Source organism: Pelophylax lessonae, assembly GCF_965119305.1.
Source record: "Pelophylax lessonae genome assembly, chromosome: 2".
Lineage (NCBI taxonomy): Eukaryota > Metazoa > Chordata > Amphibia > Anura > Ranidae > Pelophylax > Pelophylax lessonae.
The window spans coordinates 562,114,583-562,127,439 of record NC_138769.1 but is presented as its reverse complement, the minus strand read 5'-3'; the positions used below and the strand labels follow the sequence as shown (position 1 = coordinate 562,127,439).

Sequence of the window (12,857 nt, the reverse complement as noted above, 5' to 3'; positions counted from 1 at the left end):
AACATCATGCTTTAAAACATCTGAAGGAAGAATACTGGTGCCAGTAGCAACTAAACAGAAGCTCTTAACCACTTAAGCCCCGGAAGATTTTACCCCCTTCCTGACCAGGGGTTTTTTTTGCGATTTTTTACTGCGTGACTTTAACGGACAATTGCGCGGTCGTGCGACGCTGTACCTAAACGAATTTGACGTCCTTTTTTTCCCCACAAACAGAGCTTTCTTTTTGGTGGTATTTGATCACCTGTGTGATTTTTTGATCATGCGCTATAAACAAAAAAAGAGCGTCAATTTTGCAAAATGTAAAAATCAAATTTTTTTTAACATTTTCGGCCAATTTGTTTTATGCTACTTATGTTTGGTAAAAAAAAAAAAAAAAAAAAAAAAAAAAAAAAAAAAAATCGCAAAAAGCGTATTTTGATTGGTTTGCGCAAAAGTTATCGCGTTTACTAACAAAGGGAAAGATTTTTGTCATTTTTGGTGTTTTTTTTTTTTTTTAACGAGTAATGGCGGCGATCTGCGATTTTTTTTTTGCGGGACTGCGACATTGCGGCGGACAGATCGGACCCTTGACTGACATTTTTGACACTTTGGGGTTACCAGTGACATTACTGCAGTAATCAGTGCTATACATATGCACTGTTACTGCAAAAATGACACTGGCAGGGAAGGGGTTAACTGTATTGGAGAGGGAGGGGTTAAGTGTGTCCTAGGGGCGTGCTTCTTACTGTGATGGGACATGGCTACTAGTGTAAAAACAGAGATCAACGGTCCTACATAGTAGAACCGTCTGATCTCCATTTTTACACAGGGGAGAATGACAGGCGGCTTGTTTACATTAGCCGCCTGCCTTTCTCCCTTCCCACCGAACGATCGCGAGTGACCGGCAGACATCGGGTCCGCCGGTCACACGCACTGACTTGTCTGTGAACGAGCCAGGGCGCGCGCGCGCTCGCCCGCTATTGGCTCACAAGCCAGTGACAGGCTAATGACGCATATATACGTCACTTTGCCTGGCCGGGGCTGACCGCCGCAGTATATGTACTTGCGGCGGTCGGCAACCGGTTAAGCTTGGTTTACAATTGTGGCTGGGGGGGGGCAGTAAAAATAGGTGCTTGAGCTGTGTTTTTACTGCCCACCCTTAAGCTGCAAAGGCAGTGGGACTGGGATATACACAAAAATGACCCCCCTGTCTTGTTCGGTGCTGTCGATTATGACAAATCCAAGTGGAGCCACACTGAACCCATTTATCAAAAACTAGGTTTGCGGTATTCCAATTCAGAAAGCCTGTTTGGCTGCCAAAAACAGGCATTCAGGAGGTGACAGTATCAACTACTTAATGCCCGTCAGCCATGCCTGCACTGCTCTCTGAAAAGCATTCCACAACAGACCGCTGTTCAAAGAGCAGCACAGGGAGCCCTTACTCCCGTATTGCAGAAGTTTAGTTTTAGGGTAATGCCATTTATTTGTTTAAATTACTGTGTACCGTATGCAGTTATTGCCTGAAGATGAGGCCAGTGTGCCTTAAAAACTTGCACTACAATCGACTTAGGAACATCAATAATTGGTATCACCCTAAATCCAAACTTATACTTTTGCCAATAGCGAATACTCTGTTTTTCCAATATGGGAGTAACAACAATTAGGAGATCTGAATGCTAGAACTAACAGATTTTCCTTCACACACTTGTCTAAGGCTGATTTAGGAATCTGAAGGGATTCCAGCTAAGAGGGACTGTCACTTCCATGAAATCTATGCATCATTTGAGAAAGCATCACATCTTTGGTGGGGTTAGAAGTTGGGGTCCAAGCCCTTTTAGAGATAAAGCCCAGCGAAGGAAAGTTTTCACTTTCTCTAACTAAAGCACTGGATCTCTGCTCTTCGTCGTACATCACATCCACCTACCCATTCTGCAAGACTCATTTTAAGCACGCGTGCCAACACACTACGGTGTTCCCTAGTCTCATTTTAGCTATTTATTCCTCCCTGAATGGCCGACTGTCATCAGCATCCCTCTTCTACTTGTCTCACTGGGAGCGGGATCTCCAGACTTTCATAGATCTGGTGGACTGGAAAAAGGCCTTTACAATAACCGCCAAATGTTCTTTGAAACACAAATACGCTCGAGGCTTCGTATAAGGTTCTCGTGAGGTGGAACCTAGTCCCCGATTGGGTTGCCCACACCTACCAAGGGTGTAGTGACAGATGCTTTCGAAAATGTAGTCAACTGTGGGACTTTTTGTAGGGTTCTGGTCTAGGGCGTTCGGACTACTCTGAGCCCCATTTCAAGTGACGGTACGCAAGGATGCCAAATTGGCCCTTCTGCATTGTCCTATACCTGGCCTATATGCCTACAAAAGTTGTCTGCCTCTTTATCTCAGCTAAATGGACTATAGCCCAGGCCTGGAAGACCCCAAGAGTAAAAAGGCACTTGGGATTTACCCCAAGGTGAAGGGTAAAAGGATGACCACTCTGATGCTCACGAAGCACATGTCCAGTATTTTGAAAGACTCACTCTTTAAATTTCTTATGGTTTGGGAACTGTGGATTTCCTATGCATTTCCCAAGCTTCTCCTGGTTTGTTCAGGCCGCCTGTGACTGCCACTTGCAGTTCTCTCTGTACAAGAAGTCCTCTCTTTCTTATTTCTCTCCTTTCCCTGATCACTTTCACTCTTCCTTCCTCTTTCGGTCTCCTTCTACCCATGCCTTTTGGGTGCTTGCCATCCCGCGGAGAGGGCAGCACCTTTGGGTGCCTCCCATTCCCCCAGACAACGGCGACCTTGCCCTAGGGTCATGGTTCCCTTTGACTGCCTGCCATCAGTTGCCATCCCTATGGCTCAGCGTTGCCTGATATTGGCTATCATGTTTATAGTTTTCTCTAGTTCTAATATTACCCATTCAATACCTGGTCCCTGCGCAGGCAATTTATGTGCTTTTCTTTGTTCTTGTTGAACCACAATAAAAAATATTGTAACAGAAGTTGGGGTCCTAGCACTGAATGTTCTTTGACAGGGCCCGACAAATCTCAGGCATCGGGTCACCATGGCGACTAGAAAATGTGGCCTGACGCCTGGGCTGTTGTTGTCCCCAGTGGCTAGCATGGGAGGGCATAACATTGCCGTGCAGCCGGTGGGTGACACGTGCGCTTTCTGATGACAAGGGTGACGAGGGGCAGCGCTTGCGGGTATTATGAAGAAGAGGGGTGGGACTGTAAAGGGCGGGTTAAGGCAGATGCGTGGCTGTAAGGTAGTAGGAGGGGCAGGTCAGAAAAGGAGCAGAGCTGATAGGGGCTGAGCGGCGCTCCTAGCATGAAGCACCCCCCCCCCCCCTGTGCGGCTCTCTCCTCCCTCCCGCTGAGTGCGGGTCTAGACCGAGTCTTCTGGGGAGACTCCCTGGAGCAGGAACCGGCAGGTCTTAAGCCCCGTACACACGTACCGATTGTTGGCCGAACGATCGGCTGTCTTTTGTCCAGGGCTATCATGTCTGTTGAAAACTGCAAAAGACTGCACACGAATTTTGTCAGCCAACAACAGCCGACTGCAGAAGTGATGTCATGTGATGGTTAACTTTCCTTGTCTTTTTTCTTTTCTGAGCATGCTCAGTCTTGCAAATCTGCTGTCTGTCGGCCGAAATCTGTACTGACTGGCGAACAATCGGCCATTCTGGTGTTGGCCAACAAAAATTTTAATGCCTGCACGACAGATTCTGTTCGGCCGAAAATGCGCTGTCGGCTGTCGGAAGCATCATACTAACAAGCCTACAATCGGCCGAATATTTACGGCCGACAATCGGTACGTGTGTACGGGGCTTTAATGGACTCAGCAATGGCCACTAGTTGGACATCACCTCGCAGGGGATTCCCCTGCTCTCAACTTAATTTCCCCACCTACGGCTCCAAGTTGGGTCTGGGCAGCCTAAGAGCCCGCTACCCCCTGGAGAGCTGGTGTGGCCACATGTCAGTGCCCTTCAATGCTGCCTTATTATTGCAGCCACATCACTGCAGCCTCATAAGAGCCCCATCAGTGCAGCCTAATCAGTCCCCCATCACTGCAGCCCTATCAGTGTCCTCTCAGTACCCCATCAGTGCAGCCTCATCAGTACCCCATCAGCGCAGCCTCATCACCGTACATTAGTGAAGAAAAAATATATTTTTTTGCAAAATTTTATAACAGAAATGAAGAAGAGGCTTTTATTTATTATTTTTTTTTCCCACAAAATTTTCTGTCTTTTTTAGCAAAAAAAACAAAAACAAAAAAAAAAACCCAGTGGTGATTTAATACCACCAGAAGAAAGCTATATCTGTCTAACAAAAATTATAAAAATGTCATAATGGTACAGTGTTGCATGACTGTGCAATTGTTATTCAATGTGCGACAGCGCTGAAAGCTGAAAATTGGCCTGGCAGGAAGGGGGGTAAGAGTAACCAGTAGGCAACAGGTTAAAAAAAAAACAGGCTCCTAACTTTTTTAGCAAGCTCCTAGAGTCAAAGCAAATTTGTCAAGGCCTGTTCTATGACATACTGTACTTCATACAGGCAAATTACAAATACAGACAGATGTATACTGTGTGACAGAAACCATAAAAACACATTACATGTAAAGTATTTCAGCACCAGCATTCTGCAAAGTGCATATTTGTTGCAATGTGTGTAAAATGAAACAATGCTTGGCAGATGTAGAACCTACATGTACATATTCTGAAAATGGATACGTACATACAAAAAAATTATACATACAGGGGCAAAAAAAAGGTTGTGAACCCCTTGAAATTAACAGTTTATTTTTTTTTTGCAGTAATTTGCCATGAAATGTGATCGGATCCTCATCTATGTCACAATAACCAGACAATTTGCTTAAGCTGTTAACACAACCAATTCTAATCTCTTGTGTCATTATTAAAACACACTCATGAGGCTCCATTCACACTTGTGCGACTTGACATGTGACTTTGGACATCAAAGTTGCATGACAAGTCTCACCCCATGTTTTTCCAATGAATACTGTTCATATCTATGCGACTTAAAGTTGCAGCGACTTCAGAGTAGTTCATGCACTACTTTGGTCTGACTTTCATACGACTTGCGAGCCACAGACTTCAATGCTAACCCTCAAAGTTGCATGAAAGTCACACTTGATTGTTTTATGTGCAAAAGTTGTCCATTATCATTGGTCAAAGCCAAAATCGCATCCAAATCTCACCCATCCAAAGTTGCACTCCAAAGTCATGCAACTTTGGAGTCGTACAAGTGTAAATGCAGCTTTAAACATTCAGGCTGGGTTCACACGTGTGAATTGGATACAGGTTTCTCAATGTATCTGGTTCACACATCTCCAGGGTGGCCGCAGAGCCCACTGCAGAAGGGTTCTGTGTGTCTTTGGCTCCATTTCAGGTCCAAATTCAAGAAAACATTCGGACTTCAAAAGGTGAACGGGGATGCACCAGACTCCCTGCTGCGAGCTGCAATGCATATAGTGTGAACCCAGCCTCAAAGTCCTGGAGGACAAAGTAAGTGAACCCATATAGACTAATTACTTCAACAAAAGCTAATTGGAGTGAGTAGTTTAAACACCTGGATTTCAATTAATGAAATGAGTTTGGAGGTGTGTTTTAGAACTACTTTGATGGATAAGAGACATCTAAAAAGGTTAATGTAGCACCCTACAGGTAGGTGCTAGGTAAAATATAGTGGGCTTTGTCTGCCTAACAGCAGAGCCATGTTTTCTTTTGTGTGTCTGCTGTGAGATGAGTCTCCTCCCTGGCCCTGTGAGAGGCTTCTCATTGGGCAGTGAAGGAAGCCTAATCGGGGACACATCCAGGCTTGTAACTACCCCAGGAGGCAGATTATGCCTCAAAGGATTCTGGGAGTTGGTATAAGCTTGGGGGTGGCACATGAAACGTTGTCTTTGGGGGGAGCAGAGCCCCAGGAAGGAGAGTGCGGTTGTCTCTCCTCCTGTCTGAGGAAGGTGGATGTCTCGGGGTGTCGCCTGAGTGTCCAGAGCGTGCGGAGTTGAGCTGAGGGGATCCGGTGTGCAGAGAGCCTGTGGAGAGAGAGAGGGGTCCAGTCCCAGGAAAGCCTACACAGGTCGTGAGTACTGAGGATTGCCCCTGGGGGTCTGCCTAGAGTTAGAGGGGACCACTTCCGGAAGAGGTTCTGGGATCCAGTGCCAGCTAACTGTAAATGGGGTACCTTGGTTGAGGAGCTACAGAGGGGTACATGGTCAATGGACCCTGAAGAGTTCAAGGCAAAGTGGGCACCTGCGGTTGGGCCCTGAATTGTACAGAGTGTGTCAGTTACTTGCAAGTACAGCTATACAGAGTTCTACTTCATACTACCTAAAGCTAGGGAAAGCGGGGGACGGTATTCAGTGACTTCTACAGCACAACAGTGTCAGGAGTTCTACAGTTCTCAGTCCTGAATCTTCTGGACTAATAGTCAAGGATTCAGCACTTCTACGGGATATTTACAGCATTGGTAAGCGTTGGCTGGTGCTGGCTGGCGTATCAAGGACTACTCAAGGAGTATCCCACCCATTCCCTTAAATCAAATAAAAACCACAAACAAAGATGCCGGAGTTGTCGCTGCTTCAGTTGTCACACCCAAGGTCACAGCTCACATGGGCTGGAGAGAGTACCGGTACAAATGGCAGACCCACATCAGGCCACATGCCTGGAAACCTTGCTACATTAAGATTGCTGTTCATAAGAAGCATCAGCTGATGTGAACCATGCCTTGCAAAAAGGAGCGCTCTGAAGATGTACAATCAAGAGTAGTTGATCTGCATAAGGCTGGAAGGGGATACAAACCAATCTCAAAGTGTTTAGTCATCCATCAGTTGACAGTTAGACAAACTGTATAGATGGAGACAGTTTAGTACCTTGGCTAATATATATATATATATATATATATATATATATATATATATATATATATATATATATATATATATATATATATATATATATATATATATATATATATATATATATATATATATATATATATATATATACACACACATACATACATACATATATATATACATACACACACACACACACACATTTTTTTGCGTATGAACTTTTACATGGACACAGAGATTGAGAAATACAATAATTTCCCAAGAAAAAAAGGGTTCTTCTATTATACCAGCCCTAAACATTCATACACAACCAGGGCTCATGCATGAAACATGCATCTTACATCGCATTGTTGCAGGTGCAAAAAAATGTACTTTACAGTACAATGACAGCTCACTCAGAATGAATAGGCTGCCTTACTGCAATGCACAGTAACACCACAAACACACCAAACAGTGGGAAGGTGGCCTAAAGGAAACCAGTACTGATAAAGTATAGGGGCTACCACCTGAAATCCCTGGGCACTGAAGAGACTTCTGCAGGCAGTTTCTGTATGAGCAATGCATCCGTTTGAATAACCCGTAGTTTCTTCCTGAGTAATTGTTTCCAAATGGCAGAGGTTTTAGTAGCATTACCATCACTAAAACTTTAGCAAATTTAGCATGGCATAAATGTTTTTCAGTGTTTTTAGAGATTGCCCATTTTTAGGGCATACACATAATGGTAAATAATACGGACTCAAAATAGGCAAAAATCACATACCAGGATCAATGGCTCAACCAGCTTTGCTGATTCATTAATTCTGGTGATACCATGTGTAGCAATTAAGTAACTTGTGGTGATTTGTACTATTTATGAGTCCTTATGATTACCCATTATGTTTAAAGCGGTTGTATTCCTCGCTTTAATAGTTTTACCTACAGGTAAGCCTATAATAAGGCTTACCTGTAGGTATTATTATTATTATTATACAGGATTTATATAGCGCCAACAGTTTGCGCAGCGCTTAACAAAATGAGGGCAGACATTACAGTTACACTACAATTTGGAACAAAAGGAATCAGAGGGCCCTGCTCGTTAGAGCTTACAATCTAGGTAGAATGAATATCTCCTAAACCTGCACCGTTTAGGAGATATTCACTCTGCATGCAGCCGCTGACATCACAGGCACATGCGCTCTGAAGGTCCAACATATCGTGCCAGAACTTCAGAGCTTCTTACCAGAACCAAGGGCTCCCATGCGCATGCGTGGGAGTGACGTCATCGAGGCTTTGGCCACTCACAGCTTCCCAAAAGAAAACCAGAGGGAACAGGTCAGCCCCCTCAGCAATGACCGGGTATACAACCGCTTTAAGCCCTCAAGAAGGGGAAGATCTCTGAGCCCCCCAAAATGCGTTAGATGTTCTTGTGTTGTAATTTGTGAAGCAATACTATTATTAAAGGTTTTAGACCCTTGGACAGTTTGTTTGAGACTGGCACTCAACTTTGTTTGAAGGACACCCTGTTTTTGTTGGGAGCTGCCTCACCAGAGTCACTGTGCCCCTTTACATTCTGACCAATGTAACTTGAATCCAGCACCTCCTCTCTTTTCAAGCTTATTAACACATATCAATGATGAAATTTGAATGGTCTTTCATGAAGCTCAAAAACAAAAAAGAAACGATATATGTAAAAGGACAAAGATTGCTGCTACAGAGCTGAGGGGCCCTATAATGATTTACCAGTGGGATTTACCTCCACCATGGAGGATTATACCACAATTTAGGAATAAACATTTTATAATTGCTAATGCCAATGTTTTATGTGGACAGCCAAATAGTGATTAAAGTACGAGTAAATGTTTTTTTTTTTAAGTGTTTAAGGTGATTGTAGCCATATTAGTGCACTTGCAAAAAAAAAAAAAAAAACAATTGCGTACTGTCCCTGATATTTTTTTCTTTTTTTATTTCAACTAACATCCAAGTTTTCAGGACATAGGTTGACAATAGCCGGAAACCAACAAAACCATGCTAACGCGTTTTGCCCTCTTTTGCCTTACTCATAGCATGATTATGCTAAGAGTAAGGCTCCAGCAGCCGAAACACGTTAACACTGTTTTACTGGATGAACTTATGTAGCCAATAATGATTTTCAACATTTGAGTTCACTGAGTTGCAGGCTTATATCTATCTACATTCAAAGTATTGAGGGACTGCACATCCCAGCCAAGAACACCGGTTTTCAGCCTTGGATAGCATCCCCTGGTATAGAATAAAATCAAGATGCCCATTTGACATCATCCTTAAGGTGGCCATACAAGCTTTGACAAATGATCAATTTCTTTTCCAATCAGCTTCCCCCGATAGGAAAAATGTATCTATAGTCGACAACCCATTGATCCATATGACACACACAGGGAAGTGGATTTTGATACGGTCATAAAATATCGATTGTATCTCGGTTTTCCCCATGCAATCTTATCGACTGAAATACAATGGAATTCACAAACAAACATCTCAGTGCTGTCGATCAATGCAACACAATCGATCATTCCCTGTCCTTGCCTATCAACTCAGTTTGATTAAATCTGATTAATATCAAATCAGCCATACTCTTAGTGGATGGTGAAAATTGCATAGTCTGATTGTACAGTGTATGGTCAGCCTCAGAAGAAATAATTTCAGCAGTAGCCTTACTGAAGAATAGTGATGTGAAGTCACTTACCCAGGAAGGTAGCTCTTTCTTGGTCATAAAGATAGTAGTGGCAGTGACTGCTTCTTCATTTTGCAGCGTATCGAGCGCTGAGTGGAGTCGATTCCACTTGCCTTGCCTCTTGCCCTTCCAGCCCATATAGATAGCGAGCCCCACTATAAGAAACACTATACTGAGACCCAGATAGCCACATAAGTAGACAGGCAGCAAGAAGAGAAGGGTCCGACCCAGCGCCCATAGACCAGACACCAGTTCTGGCCCGGACATAGAAGGGGGTGAAGGCTCAGCGTCTGCCATGATCAGCAATCTTCTTCTTCAAACAGATGTCAATAGGTGGAAAGTCATTTAGCATCAACACCTGGGAAAGGAAAAAGAAAAGGAAATGAGGAGGTGCTGTACAGGAAATGCGCCATTCCAGTGCCAATACACCACTATACACATCATCATCAGCTGTACCATCCCACTACCAATACACACCAGTTGTACCATCCCGGTACCAATACACCACCCTATACAGCAGTAGTACCACGCCAGTACCAATACACCACTATATACACACACACACACACACACACACACACCAGTTGTACGATCCCAGTACAAATACACTAATATACACACCAGTTGTACCATCCCAGTACCAATACACCACCCTATACAGCAGTAGTACCACGCCAGTACCAATACACCACTATAAACACACACACACACCAGTTGTACGATCCCAGTACAAATACACCAATATACACACCAGTTGTACCATCCCAGTACCAATACACCACCCTATACAGCAGTAGTACCACGCCAGTACCAATACACCACTATATAAACACACACACACACACACACACACACACAAGTTGTACGATCCCAGTACAAAATACCCTAATATACACACAAGTTGTACCATCCCAGTACCAATACACCACCATATACAGCAGTAGTACCACGCCAGTACCAATACACCACTATATAAACACACACACACAAGTTGTACGATCCCAGTACAAATACCCTAATATACACACAAGTTGTACCATCCCAGTACCAATACACCACCATATACAGCAGCTGTACCATGTCAGTACCAATGCACCACTATACACACATCATTTGTACCATCCAAGTATCAATACACCACCCTAGACAACAGCTGTACCATCCCAGTACCAATACACCACTATACATATCAGCTGTACCATTCCAGTACCAATACACACCAGATGTACCATGCCAGTACCAATACACCAGCATATACAGCAGCTGTGACATCTCAGTACTAATGCACCACTATACACAGCAGTTGTACTATCCCAGTACCAAGACACACCAGTTGTACAATGCCAGTACCATTACACCACCCTATACAGCAGCTGTACCATCATAGTACCAATACACCACTACACACACACACACACACACACCAGTTGAACCATCCCAGTACCAATACACTAATATAAACACCAGTTGCACCATCCAAGTACTAAAGGAACACCACACCAAGCAGATGTGCCATCCCAGTACCAACACACCCCCATACACATGAGCTATGACATCCCAGTGCCAATACACAAGCATACACTGCAGCTGTGCCATCCCAGAACCCTGACCTGGCAATATCTAGTACAGGCTATACATTCCCATGTAATAAGTACAGAGACGCGAGAGAGACGCTCATATTACCCTTTGGGCTCCATTCACACCAGCTGCTGCGGTACAACGCTGATGTGCGCTGCATTCCGGCTGGATAACTGCAGTGCTGACGCGCTGTGTTGGCGCAACACACTGTTCATATTGTTTTATTGAACTTTATTGAAATGTCACATAGTGACAATTTATTCATTTCTATTGGCTGCCACATGGTGTGAGGCCACGTATTGCGCTGTGCTGCGTTGCAAAAAAAAGTACACCAGTACGCTTTTCAGTGCATGCTGCCGGCACCGGGCACAATAATGACATGGCAATTTGCCTCGTCCTGCAGTATGACTGCGCCCACTGCAAGACCACACTGGGTGCAAACCAACCCTGAGATTGTAAGCTCTTAGGATCAGGGTCCTTCTAACCTCCTGGCTCCTGCATTGGATTATGGCTGTGCTGTCTCCTTTTATATTGTAAAGTGCTGTATATAAATCCTGTATAATAATAATAATGACTTTCCAACCATCCAGGAACAGAATGGTGCTGTGCCCAGACACCCCCATCCCTTTGTACAGGGCTCTATTCATTGAGGGTCACACAACCAGTACGGAGCTCAGCACTCCTCCTATTACTTCTAGTGCCCCCTCCGCTCACAGGCATGGGTGGCATTATGGTATACACAGTACTAGGCGCCCAGGTGCCGCAGGGCGGATCCCCAGGTGCCCAGGCAGCATCCCAAATAACTGTCCCCTCCTCACAGTGCCACCAGCGCTCCTACACCAGGAAGGTGTGTCTGCTCCATGGTGAGCGATAGGGGGAGCCCGCGCCCCCTCCCAAAACAGCCGTCCCTTCTCCCCTCTTACCGGTAGGACCCCGCTAGCCACGACTGCCAGATGTTCAATGAAGAAATGGTATCCCTGGCATCCCCCGAGGGGAGTACACGCCCCCTCACCACGAATCCCGCCCTTTTCCATATTGAGCATGCGCACCCTCCTCCGCACACTCCCAAGTCTCCTCCTCCAGAGTCATATAACCGAGGTCCGGCGGACTGCCCACAGCACTGCCACGCCCCTGTCTATTAACCCCTTCCTTGTTGCCGCCCCTTCATTCAAGTTACTGTCGTTATTTCGAGCCACGTCCCGTTTATCGTTTCATTACAAGCAGCCCTTCTCTTAACTCCTTGTTTACTAACAATCGCCTCTACTAGCCCTTTGGCTCCTTTTCACTCTTGTGTCACTTGTGCAGCGACTTGGGACTGCAAAGTCGCATGACAAGTCGCACCCCGTGATTTCCAATGAGTATTGTGCATATCTGTGTGACTTCAAGGTAGTCCCTGCACTACTTTGGTCTGACTTTGATGCGACTTGAGATCCATAGACCTCTACACAGGCATTGCTTCCAGACACATCAAAGTACCGGCAAAGCCTTGCGATTTTCAGGTCGCACAAGTGTGATAGGGGCCTGAAATGACTAGAAATCTCTTCTATTATTGCTCTCATAGTGCCGGTTCACACTTCTGCAATGCGGGAATGCTGCGAATATACAGCGTGTTCCCGCATCGCATCCGCACATCTGGCAGTTCACACTGCCATATGCAAAATGCAGGGGGTGTCAATTAAAAGTTAACAACACCCCCAGTTGTGATCGCATATCGCAGTGCGATCTGCAAGTT

At 44.9% G+C, this 12,857-nt stretch overlaps 1 protein-coding gene across 1 annotated transcript in view; it reads right to left on the bottom strand.

The window, feature by feature from the left end:
* ESYT1 (extended synaptotagmin 1) overlaps positions 1-12,170 on the bottom strand; it is a 169,797-nt gene extending 157,627 nt beyond the window's left edge. The window contains exons 1-2 of the mRNA XM_082246504.1: positions 12,049-12,170; positions 9,560-9,905 (exon numbers count right to left, since the gene is read on the bottom strand). Of these exons, the coding sequence (XP_082102630.1) occupies positions 9,560-9,844 (285 nt within the window). The 5' untranslated portion in view covers positions 9,845-9,905; positions 12,049-12,170. The remainder of the gene's footprint in view (positions 1-9,559; positions 9,906-12,048) is intronic.
* Positions 12,171-12,857: the final 687 nt, after the last annotated feature.